Raw genomic sequence first — 22,837 nt, 5'->3', positions numbered from 1 at the left:
AGATTATATAGCCAGTTTGAGTCTCAATTTCCCTATATGTTGAGTGGAAATAGTAATACCCCATTGTGGGCATGAAAAGAAACAGCATATGTAAAGTTACTAATTCACAATAAGCCCTCATATATATTGCCTTCCTTTCCAAGTTTATACATCTATCTCCTACATCTAGTGAAAGAAGAAAACTCTGGCTTACTCATCTTCTCATTTCTAGTTCTTAACACAAAGCAGCCCAACATATAGTAGGAGTACATAACTATTCTATAAATGTGTAAATGAATGAATGAATGAGTAAATGATGAATTTTATGGGGAAGAACTAGAAATCAGGGTACCTGTTACAAGGCTAATGCCATAGTGTAAGCAAGAGATGACAAGAGTCTGAATTAAGGCATTATGCTTGGAGAATGTGCAGGTTTCATTCTAGATTACCAAACAGATATGTAGATTCTCTCTGGATTGATTTAGCTTTAACATATAAACTCTCACAAGTTAGCCCACTTCCTCTAAAGCAAACATTGAGATGGCAGTCCATCATTTGAAATCCTGCCACTGAAGAAATTAGCAAACCAGTCTTAAATCCAGCTTTTCAACTCACTCCCACATACTGCTTCTATCCAGATGAAAAAGAATCTTTTCTAAACATCTCCACCGGAAATTCCAGAGACTTACATTCTAGCAAGACCGTCTCAACTCAGGACTTAGAAGTTATTTGCTACCTGTGAATTCAGCTCTCTGCTTTCATGGTCCCTCCAATGGACTATTTTAAAATTTCTCTGTTTAAAACTTTGGGTAATTAAAGTTTAAAAAAATAACCAGTTAGTCTAACATTTAGACAGTCCTTGATGTAATAGAATGTAACCTGAAAAAATGTTGAGTGTCAGGTTTGCCATAATCCTTTTTTCACTGTTTTTGAGCAAGAGCAGTTCATTAATGATTTTATGGGAAAATCAGTTTAAAAAATATAAACTTATAATGCAAATGTTTGTGGAGCCAAATGCTGTTCACTGTTCAGGTTTAAGGATCTACGAAGTACCAGACACTGTTTGTGACTAGGGATAAAGAAAAAATAAGAAAACGTCTCTTCAGTTTGCTTATGGTCTGAAGAGAGAAATAAATATGTGAGTAGATAATGACAACTCTACAAGATAGGATAATACAAGGCTGGAGGTATATATCCACCTCTTTCTATCTTGCTCTTCTCTATGAAGAGTACGTTGGCAATAAAATAAGTTAAACCTATATTTGTTTTTCTTGTTATTCAGTTCATTCAGCAAGGGTAAACAGTTTTTTCCCAGGAAAATCATTCCATGACTATCTTCTACACCAATTGAAGGACTATATTTGCAGTATTTGGAAGCAAGAAAATTTAGAGGGGAGAAGCACATTAAGCGTGGAAATTGAAGAGAAATGAAATGGCAAATAAAGCTATAGATGAGGTACCAGGTGGCCTACATTCTAATAGGCTCTGTGACCCTGGGAAAATCACTTAAACTTTCTTAGTCTCAGTTTCCTCATCTCTAAATGGGGATAAAAGTCCCTTCCTGGCTAACCTAATTATTGTGAGTATCACATGTGAAAGTGTCTTAGTGAAAGTGCTTTCTAAACTTTGGAATTTAAGACTTTAAAGGATTAAAAGTCTTAGGTAAAAATATAGGTGGGGATAGTCATTAATACTTAACTACATTTTCCTTTCCAAATACTTAGTTAATGGTAGCTTTGATTAACAAGGAAATGAGAGTTTTTTACAGAATGGAAACCACAGTGATAAATTAGGCCTCAGGCCAAGGAATTCATTTTTTTTTCTTTTTTTAAAGAATTCAGTCTTATCATGGAGTGGATCAGGCCTTCTAAGTCATTCCTGATTTCATTAACAAAATGATGATTCCTTCCAGTCTGCAATCTTTGTATGTTTCAGAGGCATGTCCCACCATCTGTTCCTCTCTCTAATCCTCATAGCCTGGGTCACCCAAAAGTCGAGCAAACTTAGGGGCTTGCTGTGAGCCCTTAGGTTAAAGACCCTCCCTCCACTAGTAGCTCCTACAGCCTGCAACTTAGATTGTCATTGTCTAAAGGCAGACTAAACAGTTACGGAATAAGCAAAGTCAGTTCACCAAATAAACAGAAAGAAAAAATTGAGGGGTATCTTTTTGAAATTTGGCTTTTCAGAAAAATCAAAGTGGCCTTGAGAAAAATCAGAATTTCGTAAGACTTCTGAAATTTATTTTATAGTTTAGTATAAGCTTTATTCTAAATTACATACGGTGCATAACTCATGCTTAGGACCACTCATGTTCTTATTTTTGGCACTGGGAAACTTGTCAGAGCCCTGGTACATAGGCAGTGACTTGGATGAGGTATAGTAGTCAGCCAGGGAACAATGGAAAAGTGGTTCAGAGACCTGAAGCTTGTGTTGATATAATTGCTCATGAACATTTCCCTGCTTTTCCTCCCCTACCACTGCCAATCTCCCCACAGAAAAATGATGCTGTTAATGAGTAATGATTTGCCCCAGGTGCTCCCCAGTCAGTCCTTAGAAGTAACTCAGAGAGGGATACCGGGTGGCTCAGTCATTACGTATCTGCCTTAGGCTCAGGTCATGGTCCTGGGGTCTTGGAATCGAGCCCTGCATCGGGCTCCCTGCTTGGCGGGAAGCCTGCTTCTCCCTCTCCCACTCCTCCTGCTCATGTTCCTACTCTCTCTCTCTGTCAAATTAAAAAAAAAAAAATCTTAAAAAAAAAAAAAAAGTAACTCAGAGAAATTCAACTGTTTGGACTGAGGTTATACATCTAGTTATTAGAAGGAAGAGGATTGATATTATTTAAGAGTGATAGTGATGATGATGGATTAGGATAACATTTATCAAATGCCCACTGCAGTCCCAGATACTGTACTAGATGATACATATTCATCATTTCATCTCATCCTTTCCATAATCTAGCTTATGAGAGGTATTACTCCCATTTTAGAGATACCATTGATCAGTGTTGAAAGAGGTCAAGGAACTTACCCAAGGACATAGAAATTTAAGTAGCAAACCTAGAATTCAAACCAAGTCTGTTTTAAGCCTATGACCTTTTCCATGTACTATTCTGTCATCAGCATGGAATGGGGACTACAATCCAAGTTGTTTGGTTTGGAAAATGAATGTCTTGGCTGCAGTACACCATGAAACCAATGCTATCAGGCAGCACTTCTTTTGAATGCCAATTTAATGCATCTTTTCAAGCAGTACTTTCATCGTTTATACTGCAGGTGGAGAAAAGTAAAAAATACTCCTTTTTTTCCACTTTGTTATTATTTAGTTCTTGCCTCTATTGGCTATCAAGACAATAGCTCATATAATTTCCCTCTGTAATTTTGATCGTTGGGGGTTTCTGAGGCAACATTCACTTAATAAAATTAACCATTTTATTATTTTTTTAAAGACTTTATTTATTTATTTGAGAGAGGGAACATGAGAAGGGGGAGGGTCAGGGGAGAAGCAGACTCCCTGCCGAGCAGGGAGCCTAATGTGGGACTCAGTCCTGGGACTCCAGGATCATGACCAGAGCCGAAGGCAGTCGCTTAACCAACTGAGCCACCCAGGTGCCCCCCATTTTATTTTTTTTAACTTTTTTTAAAAGTTTTATTTATTTAAGTCATTTCTATACCCAACATGGGGCTCAAACTCATGACCCTGAGATCAAGAGTCACATGCTCTACTGACTGAGCCAGACAGGCACCCTAAAATTAACCATATTAAAGTGTTGTGCAGCCTCCTTCTAGTTCTGAAACATCTTCATTACTCCAAATCCCCTGGCAGCCACTGTTCTACTTTCTGTCTCTATGGATTTGCCTATTCTAGATATTTCATACAAATGGAATCACACAGTACATGATATTTTTGGTCTGGCCTTTTTTTTTTTTTTTTTGAGATTTTATTTATTTATTTGACAGACAGAGATTACAAGTAGGCAGAGAGAAAGAGAGGAGGAAGCAAGCTCCCTGCTGAGCAGAGAGCCCAATGTGGGGCTCCATCCCAGGACCCTGGGATCATGACCCGAGCCGAAGGCAGAGGCTTTAAATCACTGAGCCACCCAGGCACTCCTTGTTAGATTCTTTTACTTAGATTCCCTACACTGTGGCATATGTCAGTACTTCAGTTTTGTTTTGTTTTGTTTTTTTTTAATATAATTTTTTATTTTTTATAAACATATATTTTTATCCCCAGGGGTACAGGTCTGTGAATCACCAGGTTTACACACTTCACAGCTGTGAAGTGTGGTTTTTTTTTTTTAATGGCCAAATAATATTTCATTATATGGATATGCCACACTTTGTTTATCCATTCATCTGCTAATGGACATTTGGATTGTTCTTTTTCCCACCCTTCCACGCCCTCCTTTTTAAATAATAGCTATCCTAGTGGATGTGAGGTGGTATCTCATTATGGTTTTATGGTTTTGATATGAATTTTGCAAATGAGTAATGATGTTGAACATCTTTTCATGTGCTTCTGGACATTTGTATATATTCTTTAGAGAAATGTCTAGTTCTGATACTTTAAAAATAGGAGATACTGTTTTAAAATCTTACTTTGTAAATAAGATTATCAGAATATTCTATGGCCTAAGAAATTTTCAAAAATAGAATCTTAAATATCTAAATTCCAGTTCTATTAACAATTAAATCATAAGATGAAGGTTAAAAAAAAAAAAAAGCTTTCACCTCCCAAACATTGAGGAAGAAATTGAGGCACATTCTTACATCCTTCTGGTTCCTAATGAATTTGTTGTTAAATTCTCTCCTTTCTTGGTTCTCATACTAACCAGGTACTTACTTAGAAAGTAAAATGTTCAATTTGGCTTTAGTGGCAGGTTATGAAAACTTCACTTTAAATTATTATATATTTGAATTATTTTACTTTTTGAGATCACTGAATCTACAAAATTGCCAGGGACTGGCTTCTCTGTTTTGATGACTAGAAAGAGTCAGTTAATTGTCCTCCCAGTTCAGTCTGTCTGGGTTTGTCTGCATTTGGTCAGTCTGCATTTGTTGAATAACTGCTCTGTGCCAGGTACTGTGCCCAATCAGCATGAAGAGTCCCCTGAAAAGAAACTTGTCGTTCATGCAGATTATGTTAAAAAGGGTAGTCCTGATATAATCTGACCCGCAAACAAGAGGACCATTTTTCTCAGTAGAGCTATATTTCTTACTCCTATTCTTGCCTATCATCATCTCTCTGAAGGCTTCTAACCATCTTTTAAATATCAGAACCCAAGATAAGGTAATAATAACTAATGCAAGCAAACGGAAAGTTAAACAAGATCATTTAGCTTGCAAAGGCTGTTGACACTTCTGAGATCCATGATAGTTTCTAGAGCAGGTACTTTAGCTCCCTTTCCCTTTCTTTCTTCTTAAATATGTAATTGCCTCCTTTCTTTCTTCCTTCCCTCAATATACATGAGGATGAAATAAAATAATAATACACAAACTAATTAGAAAAGTGCCTGGCATACAGTAAGCATTCACTAAACATTAACTGCTATTATTATCCACCAAGTGCCAACTTGGTAGAGTTAATGTAATATTCAGAGATTAATAAAACAGAGATTAATAAAAACCAGAGATCAATAAAACACTATCTTTGCCCTCTAAATTCCCAGTCATGGGAGAGACAAATATCTAAATATGTAACTATAATACTATGGTGTGAATAGAACACAAAAGTGAAGCCATTCTATCCAGGGGTGGTGGTGGAAGGAGTGCCTGTGTCTGCCTGAATATTTAATGGATACCTAAGGTGGGCCTGAAAGACAAGTATGAAGGAGAAGAATATTCCAGGCCAAGGATAAAGGATGTTTATCAAAGTCCACAGTCTCTCATGGTTCATCTCCCCCTCTTATTTCCCCCAATTCACTTTTCCTTTCCTTCTCCTAATGTCCTCCATGTTATTCCTTATGTTCCACAAATAAATGAAACCATATGATAATTGACTTTCTCTGCTTGACTTATTTGACTCAGCATAATCTCCTCCAGTTCCATCCATGTTGATAAAAAAAGTTTCATATTCATCCTTTCTGATGGCTGAGTAATATTCCATTGTATTTATGGACCACGTCTAATCTATCCGTTCATCTGTTGAAGGGCATCTTGGCTCTTTCCACAGTTTAGTGATTGTGGACATTGCTGCTATGAATATTGGGGTACTTAAGGCCCTTCTTTTCACTGCATCTGTATCTGAGAGTTTTAGAGGGGAGGGGGTGGGGGCATAGGTGAACCTGGTGATGGGTATGAAGGAGGGCATATATTGCATGGAGCACTGGGTGTGGTACATAAACAATGAATCTTGGAACACTGAAAAAATAACATTAAAAATTGCTTTAAATTAAAATAAATAAATTAAAAGGGATGTTTAAAGGCAGGGAGGCATGCAAAAGCCTGGTCTATTCGGAGTTCTGTATAGCTAGAACATAGGATATGTGGAAGAGAGAAATGGGCAATGAAGCTGATAAAGTGTGTGAGGACAGCTGTGCTAAGAATTTGTGCTCTATCCTGAAGGGGAAATCATTGGAAGTTAGAAAAGAAGAGTGTTGTAATGTGAGTTTGATTTTAGAAAGGTAATTCTTTTACTGAGACTATACTTTCAACAATGGAAATTTGATAATAGCAGTATGTAACCACAGAATTTCTATTAATATAACAACAAAAAGGGACACCTGGTGGCTCAGTCGTTAAGTGTCTGCCTTCAGCTCAGGTCATGATCCCGGGGTCCTCGGATCAAGCCCCATCTAGGGCTCTCTGCTCAGCAGAAAGCCTGCTTCTCCCTTTCCCACTCCCCCTGCTTGTTTTGCCCTCTTCCGCTGTGTCTCTGTCAAATAAATAAATAAAATCTTAAAAATAAATAACAAAAATACCCTTTTATATGAAATGAAAAACACTCCTTGGTGTATGGACTGGTGTAACATCATTCTCTTTCCCACAGTACCTGGCCCAGTGTATTATTTATAGTAGATGTTCAGCAGAGTCATTGCCTGAAACTAAGCCAAGATAGCAAGTGGTTCACAAGAAAAAAATCTATACCTAAGCCTCTAAGACAGCTGATCTGTTCAAATGTGTCTAGAGTTAGAAAGTATTCCTCCACTTTTTCTGGAAACCTAAGTATATAATTCTCTTGCATTCTTTGTGCATTAGAATCACTGGAGAGCTTACTAAAATTTATGTTCTGCTTTCATCAGTCTGGGATGGGGCCCAAGATTCTGCATTTCTGACAAGCTTCCAGTTGTTTTCTGTGCTGCTTGTCATTGAATCACACTTTGATTGGCAAGGTTTTAACTACTACTTCTGTTACTACAGCCCAGTCATTCACAGTCTTATCATTGGATTAGCAGAATCGAGAATCAGAACTGGTGTTTTTCAGGTGAGGTGGCATTCAAAGCTCTACTCTTTGACTATGGGGACTTCAACCAATTGATATGTTTATTCAGATTAGTAATTTCTAATTAGAGGTTACCATTTAAAATGGTCCTTACCCATTTGATATTATTTCATACTAGAAAATTCAAAAACGTTATCTCTTTGAGTATTGCTCCCTTCTCTATATAACCCTCTTCTAGAATTCCTAGCAGATGCACATTAGACACCCTGATTATATCCTCTGTGTCTCTTACCTTCTCTATTGTATTTTATTTCTCTGTATCTCTCTGTGTTGCAATTTTGGTTTTCTCACATTACTTCCATTTGATTAATCCTCTCTTCACCTGTGTCTGAGCTGCTGTTTAATCCATTCATTATTTTTTTAGTATTGTTAATCATTTATTTTCTAAAGCTATATTGGAGTATGATTAATACATAAGAAACTGAACCTATAAAAAGTATATAATCTGAAAGTTTCTGACATATTTATACTTATGAAACTCTTACTATAATCAAAATAGTAAACCTATTCATATCCTTCACTCTCAAAAGTTTCCTCATATACCTTTACAGTCACTTCCTCCTGCATTTACCTGCCAACCTTCCAAGTCCCATGCAACCACTGATCTTCCTGTTACTATAGATTTGTTTGAATCATCTCAAATTTTATAAAAAACTGTATCATACAGTATATACTCTTTAATATGGTTTCTTTCACTTAGCCTAATTATTTGAGACTCATCCATGTTGTTGTATGTATCAATAATTCATTCTAAACATTTATTTAATTGGTTAGTAATATTCTGCTATACGTATATACAGAAATTTTACTATTTTTTTAGTTCTAATAACTTTTAATGTAAGTAGAATTTCAATAACATAGTTAATTACTATGATATGTGTCATTCAGTGTATTCAAAATGTTGTGCAGTAACCATTCAGAAATATTAACAATGCTACCTTTCAGAATAATTTAACAATTGCACTTAAAATTTTGCATAAATGCCTTTTTTAAGACAAGTTTTTAAACAACAAAATAGCTTAAATATACTATATTTTTTTCGTGATTACCTCATCTCTCTCACACACATACACACACGCACACAGAATGCTTGAATATTCCCCCATACTAAATAACAATATTCCAACATTATTAATGCTTCATTCATTGTTAGCTATTCTGGATCCTAAAATAGGCTACTAATATATAGGACAAGTCTTCCCTCCAGGAGCCACTGAGTAATATGATGGCTATTGACGTTTACAAGGTAACTGCCTCCCACTCTGAAATCCTATGAAGAGGAATCATTATGTTATGACAGAAGCTCCAGTACCTGTCTGCTCTGAACAAGCAGTGGTTCAATGAAAGCACCTACTGCTGCTTTCAGTACTGTTTGTATTTTTTCACAGTTTTTTATCCATTTACCTGTTGGCAGACACTTGGATTTTTTCCTACTTTAAGACTATTACAAATAAAGCTGCTATGAGCAATTGTATACAAGTTTTTATATGTGCTCTCATTTGTCTTGGGTAATCACCAAAGTCTAAAATGGCTAGATTATGTAGTACGTATATGCTTAATTTTTTAAGAAACTGTTGTAGTGTTTTCCAAAGTGGTTGCACCATTTTACACTCCTATCATGAGTGCACAAGAGAGAGCTCCAGTGCTATACATCCTTGTTAACCCTAGGTGTGGTTAATCTTTTTAAATTTAAGACATTCTAATAGGTATATAGTAGTGTTTAATTTGCATTTTCCTAGTGATTAATGAGATCAAGCTGCTTTTCATGTGCTTTCTTGCTGTCCATATGTCTTTATTTTTGCCAACTTTTTAAATTGGGTTATTTGTAATTTTTGCATTTTGAGTTATTTATGTGTTTTAGATACAAGTTCTTTATTTGATAAGTAATTTGCAAAGATTTTTCTCCCAGTTTGTGGCTTAATTTTCATTATCATTTTCAACTCTCTGTAGGAGAAGAAGAGTTTTTAATTTTGGTGAAGTCCAGTTTAGATTTTTTTTAAACCTGTCCTGCTTTTGGTCATATCTCAGAAATATTTGCCTAAATCAAGGTCACTATTTTTTTCCTACATTTTTAATCTGTAATCTTTCAATTTTTATACTAAGGTCTATGATCCATTCAAGTTACATTTTATATACAGTATGAAGTATGGATTAAAGTTCTTTGGTGGGGAGAAGGGGTGGAGGGAGACATGGATATCTAGTAGTTCCACCACTATTTTTTGCAAAAACTCTCCTTTCCATTGAACTGCCTTCGCATTCAAGAATCAGTTGATCATATATGTATAGGTAGGTCTCTGTCTGGACTCCATTTTATTCCAGTGGTTATTTTTGTCTATCTTTTTTTTTTAATATTTTATTTATTTATTTGACAGAGATCACAAGTAGGCAGAGAGGCAGGCAGAGAGAGAGGAGGAAGCATGCTCCCCGCTGAGCAGAGAGCCCAATATGGGGCTCGATCCCAGGACCCTGGGATCATGACCCGAGCCGAAAGCAGAGGCTTTAACCCACTGAGCCACCCAGGCGCCCCTATTTTTGTCTATCTTAATATGAATACCACACACAAGTACTTCAGCTTTGTAGTAAGTCTTGAAATCAAATAGTGTAAGTCCTCTAACTCTCTTCTTCTCATAGTTATTTTGGCTTATTCTAGGTCCTGTGCATTGCCATATGAATTTTATAATTAGTTTATTAATTTATGCAAAAAATACTGCCAGTATTTCTATTAGAATTGCATTGAATCTTTATATCATTTGAAGAAACTTGACCTATAAAAATATTGACTCTTCTAATTAATGAAAATGATGTATTTCTCCATTTATTTAAGTCTAATTTCTCTCAGCAGTATTTTGTAATTTTCAGGGTACATCTTTTTGTCAAATTTATCCTTAAGTACTTCAAATATTTTATGCCCTTTTGGTATTTTTAAAATTGTAAGTTCTAATCATTTGTTACTAGTATATTGAAATGCAGTTGCTTATTATATATCAATTTTATATCTTACAACCTTACCAAAATCACTTATTGGTTCTAATAGCTTTTTGGTAGAATCTATGTAATTTTCCATATCTCTAATCATTTTATTTGTGATAGAGTTGTACATCTTCCTTTTTGTTTTAGATGTCTTTTATTTCCTTTTCTTGCCTTAGATATGAAAGTCAATCAGTGTGATTCACCATATGATTATCTCAATGGATATAGAAAAAGTATTCGGCAAAAGCTAATCCATTCCTGATACAAACTTTCAGTAAAATTGGAATAGAGTAGAACCTGATAAAGAACATCTTTTTTTTTTTTTTTAAGATTTTATGTATTTATTTGTCAGAGAGAGATCGAGAGTGAGAGAGTGAGCACAGGCAGGGGGAGTGGCAGGCTGAGGGAGAAGCAGGCTCCCCACTGAGTAGGGAGCTTGATGCAGGACCCTGGGATCATGACCTGAGCCAAAGGCAGATGCTTAACAGACTGAACCACCCAGGTGTCCCAAGAACATCAATTATAAAAACAACAACAACAAAAAACCCCTACAAGCTAATATTTGACTTACTGCTGAAAGGCTGAATGGTTTTTTGCTTAAATCAGGAAAAAGGCAGAGATGTCTGTTTATGACACTTTTCTTCACCAGTGATATGATCTAGCCAGTCTAATAAGCAGTAACTCTCCATTCTGCTCCCTTCAGTTCCTACTACTCTCTGATTTACTTTCGGTTCTAAGAATCTACCTACTCTAAGTAACTCATGTAAATGGAAACATTACATTATGGCTGAATAATATTCCATTGTGTCTGTATACCACATTTTGTGTATCCATTCATCTGATTACAAACACTTAAGCGACTAGAGTGAATAGTGCTGCTATGAACATGTAATTATTGGCCATTTATATATCTTATTTCAATAAATGTCTTTTCAAGTCCTTTGCCCATTTTTTAATCAGATTGTTCATTTTTGTTTTCATTAACTTGTGGGAGTTCTAGATATTAAACTCTTATCAGATATGCAATACACAAATGTTTTCTTCCACTCTGTGAATTGCATTTTCACTTCCTTGGTAGTGTCTTTCAATGAACAAGTTTTTAATTTTGATGGCGCCTAACTTACTTATTTCTTTTTATTGCCTGTGCTTTCATTGTCATACTAAAGAAATCATTGCCTAATCCAAGGTCATGAAGACTTTCACCTATATTTTCTTATAAAAGTTTTATAGTTTTAATTCTTAATTGTAGGTCTTTGATCCATTTTGAGTTTTTTTTTAATATTATGTAAAGTAAGGGCACAAGTTCATTCTTTTGTAGCTTACCCAGTACCATTCATTGAAAAACTGTCCTTTCTCCTTTGAGTGGTCTTGATACTCTTATCAAAAATAAATTTATCATGCATGTGAGTTTATCTCTGGGATCTCTTTTCTGTTCCACTTGTCTAAATATCTGTCCTGGGGAACCTGGGAGCCTCAGCTGGTTAAGTGACTGCCTTAGTCTCAGGTCATAATGCTGGAGTCCTAGGATCGAGTCCCGCATTGGGCTCTCTGCTCAGCAGGGAGTCTGCTTCTCCCACTGACCTCTTTCCTCTCATGCTTTCTCTCTCTCTCTCTAATAAATAAATAAAATCTTTTTAAAAAAATAAATAAATATCTGTCCTTCTGCTGGTACTCTAATGGTTTATTATTATTATTATTATTATTATTATTGAAGTATAATTCACATGCATTATTATGTTAGTTTCAGGTATACAGTATAATGATTCAGTAATTCTATACATTACTGAGTGTTCATCATAAGTATATTCTTTTTTTCTTTAAGGGATATAGTAGGGATTTAATTTTATTTTTATTTTTTTAAGGTTTTTTTTTTATTTCTTTTTATCGCAACAGAATTCATTGTTTATGCACTACACCCAGAGCTCCATGCAATATGTGCCCTCCATAATACCCACCACCTGGCTCCCCCAACTTCCCACCCCCCGCCCCTTCAAAACCCTCAGATTGTTTTTCAGAGTCCATAGTCTCTCATGGTTCACCTCCCCTTCCAATTTCCCTCAACTCCCTTCTCCTCTCCATCTCCCCTTGTCCTCCATGCTATTTGTTATGCTCCACAAATAAGTGAAACCATATGATAATTGACTCTCTCTGCTTGACTTATTTCACTCAGCATAATCTCTTCCAGTCCTGTCCATGTTGCTACAAAAGTTGGGTATTCATCCTTTCTAATAGAGGCATAATACTCCATCGTGTATATGGACCACATCTTCCTTATCCATTCATCCGTTGAAGGGCATCTTGGTTCTTTCCACAGTTTGGTGACTGTAGCCATTGTTGCTATAGATAGCCCTTCTTTTCACTACATCCTTATCTTTGGGGTAAATACCCAGTAGTGCAATTGCAGGATCATAGGGTAGCTCTATTTTTAATTTATAGTAAGTATATTCTTGATCCCCTTTATTTCACCCATCTTACCAACCTACCTCCCTATTAGCAGTTTGTTCTCAGGGCTTAAGTCTGTTTTTTTGTCTCTTGCTTGTTTGTTTGTTTTTTTTTTTTTTTAGATACCACCTATGAGTGAAATCCTATGGTATTTGTCTTCTCTCTAACGTACTTCACTTAGCAACATGCAATCCATATGATCCATCCATTTTGTTGCAGATGGCAATATCTCATTCTTTTGCATGACTAATATTCCATTGTATATAAGAATGGATAAATTACTATAATGTTTTTATTACTGTAGCTTTATAGTAAGTTTGGTAATCAGGAAATATGACTCCTTCAACTTTGTTATTTTTCAAGACTGTTTTGGCTATTTGGGTCCTTTGAGTTTCCATATGAATTTTAGAATGGGTTCTTCTGTTTCTTTAAAAAATACCATTGTTATACCTAGTTGTTTCTTAAAGAGATTTAAATTTTTCTGTAGATCCAGATTTCCATCTAGTTGGTATTATTTTCTTTCTACATTAAGGGCTTTCTTTATCTTTTACACATGCCCTTTGTATATCTGAAAAAGTCTTTTTATTTCATTTTCAATTCAAAGATATTTTTACTAAGTATAGAATTCTTAGTTGATACATTGTTTTTTTTCAGTGCTTTAAAGATGTTGCTCCATTCTGTTATCATTTGCACTGTTTCTGAGAAGTCACTTTCATTCTTTATTTATTCCCCTATACATATTGTGTCTTTTCTCTGGTTTCAAGATTTTTATTTTTTAATTAATTTTATGCAGTTTGATTATGATGTGCCTGGATGTAGCCTTCTTTATGTTTTGGTTTTTTTTTTTTTTAACCTGGGGCTCTTTTAGATTCTTAGATCTGTGGCACTTTAGTTTTTATCAAATTCAGAATACTTTTGACCATCATTTTTTAAAATAAGCTTTCTCTCTCTCTGCCCCTGTACCCTCTTCCCAGACTCCAATTACACTTACACTATACTTCCAAAAGTTATCCCATAGATAACTTTCTAGTTAAGTTATCCCTACCTTTCTTCAGTCCAGAATAGTCTTTTGATTTCAATTGGGCCTCTAGGTTTCCAAAATGGGTAATCTATCTTGTCAGATTACATATTGCCTGCTCATTTACAGCTCTAGTTTTTCGGTTTCCTCTTTATTTCTGGTACCCAGCTATTTCTCTTTCTTTGCATCTTTCTTTCTCACATGCTGAGTAATACTTTTTAAACATCTTTGTTATATTTTACCTATCTCTAAGTATTTATATTTAGAGAATTTCAAGTTCTCTTGGTCCATACCTCTTCAGGGATACATATCAGGGCCATTTCCCTGCTTACCGGGGATACTTATCAGGGCAAAGAGTAAGGTGTACATTCTGACATGGGCATTCAAGAAGAACAGATAAATACCATATGTGTATATATGTATGTGCATATTTGTGTATGTATTTGGTAGGTATCTGAAGCAAACCTAACAACTGTCACCTTCTTCAGTTTGGTAATTCAGCATTCTGCATTAATCTTTTGGGTATTAACTGATGATTACTAATTTTAAACACTACCAAGGAGTAACAAGTTACAGCTAAATTCCACTTCTGGTTAAGCTGCTCATTTAGGAACCATTTGACAGGTCAAAATATTTTCATTATTTTTAATAAGTTGTAGGAAAATCTGACTCAATGGCTACTGTCTCAGATGAAGAACTATACTGAGCCACCTACTATGTCACAGTGGGAAGAAAACATAGGCTTTGGAATGACAAAGACTAAGTTTGAATTCTAATTTTTGCACTTTTTTTTTTTTAAGATTTTATTTATTTGACAAAGAGATTGAGATCACAAGTAGGCAGAGGGGGAAGTAGAGGGGGTAGGGAAGCAGGGGAGGGGAAGCAGAGAGAGGGGGCGGAGCAGGCTCCCTGCTGAGCAGAGAGCCCAATGTGAGGCTTGATCCCAGGACCCTGGGATCATGACCTGAGCCAAAGGCAGAGGCTTTAACTCACTGAGCCACCCAGGTGCCCCTAATTTTTGCACTTCTTAACAAGTCATTATAATACTCATGTAAGAAATATGTGTGGATAAACATTACTAGTTTGACTACTTAGAGGCTCCACAACTTTAGGTTTATAACTGTTGAGCACTGATAATTCCATTCATTCATCTAACAAAAATGTATTTATGCTTGCCATATATAAGTTGGTGCCCTAGATGCCACAGGGAATAGAAAGACATATCAAATGATTAGTTTCCCTCAACTCACAACCCAGGTAGGGAACAGTGAGACAAATATATAAATGTGAGTGTAGCACAAAGCAGTATGAGAGCAGTGACAAGGGTGCTGTAAATGAAAGGCTCCAATGGAGGTTGTCACTTTGTTCTGAGCTATCCAGCTTCACATTTTGGTGTGATGAGGAGTATTTTGATGCCAAAGAGCCCAAACCACAGCCCAAGCAGCACCCCAAATATATTCCTGAACCTGATTATTTAGCTCTTCTACTTCCACAAAACATACATGTATTTCTAGTCACTTTGTCTAATCTGTCCACTCAGATTTAAGCAAGGGGATACTCCACAAGGACTTCATTTGTAGGATGCAGGAGAAGTTCCAAGAGGTACATCTACAGACTCTGAGAACAAGTTTGTATACGAAATGTAAACCACAACACCTGGAATTTTCTTTTTTTTTTTTTTTCAGTGTTACAGAATTCATTGTTTATGTACCACACACAGTGCTCCATGCAATACATGCCCTTCACAATACCCACCACCAGAGTCACCCACGTCACCCACTCCCCAAGCCCCTCCCACTCCAAAACCCTCAGTTAGTTCCTCAGAGTCCAGAGTCTCTCATGGTTTGTCTCCCCCTCCAGTTTCCATCAACTCCCTTCTCCTCCCCATCTCCCCATTTTCTTTTTAAAAAAATTTAATTGTATAGAATAATGTGGGAGAGATGCCTAAACAGTGTTCTGTAAGTCCCCAGATTGGAGATGACAGTAAACAGGACAGTTAGAGAAACAAATATAAAATAGACAAGACAGAAAAGAAGAAATGATAGCCGTTCACAAGCAACTGTCAAACACATAAGTAGCTCTGACCATAATAAGTTTAGAAAAATTCATCCTGTGCCACATGCCTGAGCTAGCCCTTCTATTTGCGATTATCAGGGAGAGCTGTGAGCAGAGGAAAGAGCATTGGATTGCAGCCGGGAGGGGAGAAGAAACTGTCAGGAGACCTGGATTCAAGTCTAAGCTCTGCCACTTAATTGGTAGTCATGTATAAATCCTTTATCCTCCTATGATTTCAGTTTCTTCATCTTTATAGTAGCTCTTTTGTACATGTCAGTCTCTTAGATTTCTAAAACTGTATGAAAAGCTGGTAGGATTTTTAATGACAGAGATCATGGAGCAGGAACTAATTCAGGTAGAAAGAGAGTGACATTATTTAAGGAACAAAAGGAAAATAATGCAAAATTTGAATACTGAACTCTTCCCAATAAGTTAGTAGGCTCCAAAAAATAATGATGAGGTGATCCAAGCATGAGTATCCACATCTTCCCTTAGCAAACTGTGGCCTGTCTCTGTATCCTCAGTGCTAGTGTGATGCCTAATATTAAAGAGGAGAGATGGGGAAGGAAGGAAGCAAGTTAGCTGTTTGAGGAAGTCTCTCACAACAGGTGCCACATTTTGTGGCAGAGATCCCTGGATTTAATGGCCTTTCATATCTGCAACAGTCTATTTTAAAACAGAGCTGTTTACTTAGAATGCTTTTATTATCAACTATACTTATGTTCAAAGGGCTTCCAGCTGTGGTGGCTTTTAGAAGGTCCCTTTGTTGTGTGTACACAGTGTCATAACGTGTCATTTCTGCCCAGCCAGTCGATTTCATTGACTCAGATGGGGTTGCTTTGTGGATGAGCTGTCTTCTTCCTTCTTAATTTCTACTGCAGACAATAAATATTTTATGCCTGGAAAGACAATTTGTTTATTCAACAAATGCTTATTTAACACCTCCCCAAAACTAGGCGATGTGTGAAACACTTAGAATATAGAGGTGTATAATATAGACAAGGTCCCTGCCTTTATGATGCTTACAGTGTCATGGGAGAATCTCACATTAAGTAAATGATTATATGATAATTAATTAATTGCAATTGTGATAAATGTTTTAAAGGGAAAGTACAGAATATTACACAAGAAACCTAAACTAATTTTAAGGGATAAACTAAACTAATTTGGAGGGATAGGGTCAAGAAAGTAATGTAAAATTAAAATTTTAGACATCCTACGTATTTCTCCATTTGAAATACAGAAAGATAAAATTACTCCCATAGGTTATACTGATTATATTAGGGATTTCTGAATTTAGAAAGATAGACTTGTCCACAGAGGCATAAAATCCTTAGAAATCCAATCCTTTAATTTAATAAATGACTGAAAAGGGAGATGTTATTTATCCATGAACACACAGCTTGTTACTGGCAGGGATTGGACTTAAACACAGACCTCCTAATCCCCCCCATTACCTCTCCTCAGTGACTTAAAAAATAAAGACATTATATATCAAATATAGATCAACCATGGCCAAATGAACTGTTAAGTGGCCACTGTGTACAAACTTGGATATTGAGTGGGGGAAAGAATTCAGAGTAATGAATTAAGCAAATGCTAATATAAATAGAAATGCACAAAATATGTCTTATGATGCTGATTGTATCTGGTCATAGTAAAACTTAATGTATATACCAAAGTGGGAAATACCCAGCTGGAATTAGTGAAAATATATTTAAAGGTATATGCTTCTATTTCTCTAAAATATAAATACTAATGGCTTCATGCAAGTCTCCAAGTAGAAGTTTTTAAAACCCATTTTTATTCATGTGTAATATTATATGATGTGTAAATTATCCTTGAATGCTTTGCAGCCTGAGTGGTCTCTCAGGTGGTTAAATACTGTTCCTGATACTGTGTTCCACCATATAATTCATATAGCATACCCTTTCATCATAGGTAGTATGCAGTTACCTTCAGGCCAGCAACTTACAATTCTTCCAAATTTTTTATTTCTTCCAAATTTTTTTTTATTTATTTCATTTCAATCAATGAAATGTTACTATTTATATCAGAGATTTTGGAATTAGATGACTCATTGCAACTAAAAAGAGATTGAAATTTCAGAGAGAAGCCCAGTCTTGAATAGGGATTATCAGTGAGAGCACCTAAGTATATATTGAATTGGGGAGCCAAAAACTTAGAAAGTATTAGGTAAAGCCATATGAAATTTTTATTTTTAGAGGTCAAAAATAGTCAAATATTGGTGACTTTATATGATTCGCTCAGCTATTACACAAAATGGCCCAAAAGGAAACCTATATTCTAATGTCAACGGGTGTGGGTATTTATTAATTTAAGTACACATGTATTGGCTGTACCTCAGAATTTAACAAATGAGAAATTCTGATAGTTGAATGAACTTTTAATTTCATATGAAGTAACGATTTAAATGTAGGTGGATGGCACAATTACTTCAGAAGCTAAAAATGTCTTAAAAGATCTTCAACTTGAATAACTGCTCATGAAATGTGGATGACTTAGCAGTTTCTTAGTTCAGTAACCAGACTTTAGTGATATGATATGGACTGTAGTCAACCAGGGTATTTTGCTTTCAGACTCTTATGCCAGCCATTACTTTCTAATCCTTTACTCTTTCCCAGTCCTTTGCCCCAGTGGTGACAGGCTCTAAGCTTATCTCAGAAAAATCAGGATAAAAGAGGAAGGGAACTAATCATTGTGGAAATGAACTGTAACATGCTTTGCAAGACTGTGTATATATTATTGCATTAATTAATTCTCACAACAACCCTATGAAACAAATACTATTTCTATTTTACATTTGAAGAAACTGAGATCCAGAGAGGTTAAATGACTTGCCCAAAGTCACACAGTTTACACATGGTAGAGCTGGCTCCAGACATTATTATTTCATTATCTACTGTGATACTGTTCTTGTTTGTTTGCTTATTTCTAACCTATATACTTTAGAAGTACCTTATTTAATTCTAATTCACACAAGAGTAAGACAAGGGGATTATCATTGTTTTCTTCTATTAAAAAAGTGATATAATAAAACACATTTCAATCTTTTCCTTTAAGGATGAACGTGAAGCCAGGGAAAATGTGAAGAGAGAACAAGATGAGGCCTATCGCCTTTCACTTGAGGCTGACAGAGCAAAGGTAGGTTTGGTCAAAGGACTTCTAAGATAAAGAACACAATCCTGAACAGTCTTTTATTATTGAAGTGCCAGCCAGTCCTTCTATCACTTTGATCCCTAAGAATGTTAGGTTTACAACAGAGAAAGCTAGATTCAGTTAACAGAATATAATTTTACCCTTGGTTCTTATAGCATAGTTCATTTTGACATCACAAATTTTTTTAAGGATCATGAATATGAAAACAAAAATGGGCCTAATGTTTATTTTCCTTGTTTTTTAATCTGCCTATGGTAAAAACCTAGCAGTGTTTTAAAAGCTCTTCAGGTGATTTCTACGGTGTAGTCAGGGTTGAGAACATTGAGAACTACTGATTTAATATTTCTTGAGTACCTACTCCTCTACTGTGCATTGAGGGAGGAGGAAATTAAACCACAGTTTCTGCCCAGAAAAGAAAACTCACAATGTGGTATAGAATAGATTAACTTAAGAACACAGTTAGCTATAATACTTATGCAAGGATTCTAGAAGTTGTAAGGGAAGCCCTGAGTTCTGTGGAAGATTAGTGAACAGGAGTTTCAGTGGAAAGTCTGCTCCAGCTTTTTTGGAGAGCTAATAAGTAGGAATCTGTTAAGGGAGGGTTTCATGGAAGAGATTGTATATGTGTACTAAATAGAGAAAAGGGGTAGGAGACAAGAGGTGGTATATGCTAACAGCAAGGAGCCAGAAAGCATGGGTGTGTGATGGAAGCTGAAGTGACTAGAGCTTGACATTTGGGTACAGGAGAAGTAGCAGAAAAGACCAAAAAGGAAGACCAGTGAAATATCTTCTGATGGATCTTGACTGCCATGCTACCCAGAGGTACCAGGTGTTTGTGTGGGTATGCAACATTCCCTTTCCATTCTTGTTCCAGAAAAAAACACTTTAGTATCACAGTGCTGGGAATGAGATCTTTTTTTCCCCCTTTCTCCTTTATAAGTAAACCGGTGTTTATTGAGTGCTGGCTCCCTTTTCTCTTTTATTGACAGAGGGAAGCTCATGAAAGGGAGATGGCAGAACAGTTTCGTTTGGAGCAGATTCGCAAAGAACAAGAAGAGGAACGTGAGGTAGGGCATTAAATTCAAGTAACGTTATTCATAAGCTAAGTTTATTTCCACTACAGTCGATATTGAGGCTGTTAATATTTCTCATGACTTCTTTCCACTTTTTCCAGACTCATTTTAGTATGGAAAACCTAACCTTTCCTTAAAGGAATCATTCCTGCTCTAGTTATGTGGAACTCTTAGAAAGCTTGACCTTGTACTAGATTCACTGTTTTCTGTTCTTTTCAATTCCTTTTCCCTTTTCTTGCATGACCAATGCTCTCATCCTTCCTGGATATTGTTTCATCCCGAGAATACAAAGACTGTATTTTCCCCACCAAAAAACACCATGAGTTACTTCCATGACATCTTGCACTGAGCCCCTATGTATGGGGAATCCATTCAGCATGGTTTATTCCCCCCACCCCAACCAAGTTTCTTGTCATGTTCATAACAATAGAGAGAATTTTTCATTCACTCATCTTAACAAATATTTTTTTGAATACTTACTACATCCCAAAATGTTTTAGGGGGTTGGGCTACAGATGTCTGTTGTCCCCACCAAGAGTTCGTAGTCTTGTAAAAATAGAATTATAGGAGTGCCTGGGTGGCTCAGTGGTTAAGCCTTCAGCTCAGGTCATGATCCCAGGGTCCTGGGATCCAGACCTGCATCAGGCTCTGTGCTCAGCAGGCAGCCTGCTTTTCCCTCTCCCACTCCCCCTGCTTGTGTTCCCTCCCCATCTCTGTCAAATAAATAAATAAAATCTTTGAAAAAAAATTGCAAAACTATATGTAAAAGTTGTAATAGAGATTTGTCTAAAGTGCAGCGCGAACAAAGAAAAGGAGTGTCAAATAGCTTCCCAGGATGGTTTCACAAAAAAGGACTTTTAGAACTTTTTCTAGACATGGGATTAATAGCAAGATTTACTTAATAGCAAAATTTACTTATAAAAAGAAAAAGCCATCTAACAAGTGATGGAAAGGCCTGAAGGGCCCTAATTTGAGCTGAGGAAAACTCCGTTAGTCATCATTCCTGGTCAGAGTATGTTTTTGAACAAGAACTGTGCTAAGCACTAGAAGAGAAACAGGAAATAATAAAACAGTTTCTGCCTGCAAGAAGCGATTGCATCTTGTAAAGAAGATATGACATGTCTACAAGTAATAGCAGATAAAGAAAAAACTATGCCAAATAACATAGAAGTAAAAGCAAAATACTTAGAGAGTTCACTGGCAAAGTAAAATCTGTGAAGCTTTGAAAAACAGATCATAAATAGAAGTGACATTTGAGCCAGGTCTTGAAAGATGTAATATTTCATGGTTTGGAAATCAAAGTTTATTCATGTTCAAACACATTATTGAGTGTCTATCACATAAATAAAAGATACTATTCCTGACAGACCCTAGCCTCTGTACACTGAGGACCCTCAAAAATGGAAGGTAGAAAACGTTTTATTGAGCATCTTCTATGTGTCAAGTACTTTTCTAGCCTTTTTACATATGCTTAGTCATTGACCATTAAAACAAGCTACAAGGTTAGAGACTTTATAGGTGAGAAAACTGAAGATCATTGAGAAGTCACACATATAAAGGGAAAAACAGCTGAGATCCTTACCTAGGTCTTTATGAGTCCAAACCACATGTTTTACTAACTCTGTTCCAGTACAAGGTCATATATCACTGTTTGTTGAGGAATCATGTTTGCAGAGTTTCAAAAAAGTTGAGACAGTTTTGTCACTATGCTTTTAGGTTATTTCAAGAAATAGTTTAAAATTTAGGACTCTTGTTCTTTCTTGCTCTTTTATAATGCACATGCTCTCTCTCAATCGTGTATCTTCAAGCACATACTTGATAAATGTCAGGTATGCACAATTAACTGCATGTTCTGGATGTAGAGCTTGATAGTACATGTACTTTCTTCTGATAATTTACCTTATTTACCCTGGGCTAAAATTTTTTCTCTTTCCCAGTATAGATAAAGCCTGTCTTCTCATAGAAGACCCCATAAACATCCTTTAGCATACCTCAATATATATGTTCCAGCTGTAAACATGTGAGAGCGTGGGGCACAGAGCAAGGGTGAGAAAAAGTTGGATTTTGCAACTAGTCATTATTGCACTTATCCACTGATGTGCTCCCCAAAAAAACCAAGTTCAGGTAGTGCTCCATATTCTTTCTACCCACACTCCCCCGGAGAGTCACAATTAAAGACTCTTATAAATCCCATCATTAAGAAACTATCTTCTGTGTATCTTGATTTAATTAAGTCTTATCCAAACTTATTTGACCCTTTTTTTCATGGAGCACCAATTAACATTATCTCAGCACACTCATGTACAACAAACAGTTCTTTGGGAAAGCTGGTATTATGCAACCTCTGAAGAAACTGAGACTCAGGAAGATTATACAGTTTGCCTATGGTCACCAAACTGGTTGGACACATAATCTGGACTAGAAGCCTGGTCACCTGACTTTTCACGGTAATACTGCCTCTCCTTCTAACCAGAAATCCTAATCCATATAATTGTATTGAGAAACAAAAATGGTTTATTATCTTAATTATCTCTAGTATTTCAAAATCCTTTGGAAAGATGAAGTATTGAATAGTCAGATCACCTTGGTTACAGGGAAATTCCTTAGTGGTTGGCTTTTGCTGTGTGGTAACTGTTGTAGTGAAATCAGTAAATTTAGGAGGACATTTTGATCTGTTCCTTGA

General features: G+C 36.1%; 1 protein-coding gene across 1 annotated transcript in view; it reads left to right on the top strand.

Moving 5' to 3' along the window:
• Positions 1–22,837, top strand: part of FAF1 (Fas associated factor 1) — a 481,294-nt gene that overhangs the window by 403,820 nt on the left and 54,637 nt on the right. Inside the window, exons 16-17 of the mRNA XM_082688355.1 lie at positions 18,986–19,066; positions 20,071–20,148. Of these exons, the coding sequence (XP_082544481.1) occupies positions 18,986–19,066; positions 20,071–20,148 (159 nt within the window). The remainder of the gene's footprint in view (positions 1–18,985; positions 19,067–20,070; positions 20,149–22,837) is intronic.

Source organism: Mustela nivalis (genome assembly GCF_964662115.1).
Source record: "Mustela nivalis genome assembly, chromosome: 10".
In the NCBI taxonomy this organism is placed as follows: Eukaryota; Metazoa; Chordata; class Mammalia; order Carnivora; family Mustelidae; genus Mustela; species Mustela nivalis.
This window is presented reverse-complemented; position numbering and strand designations above follow the sequence as displayed.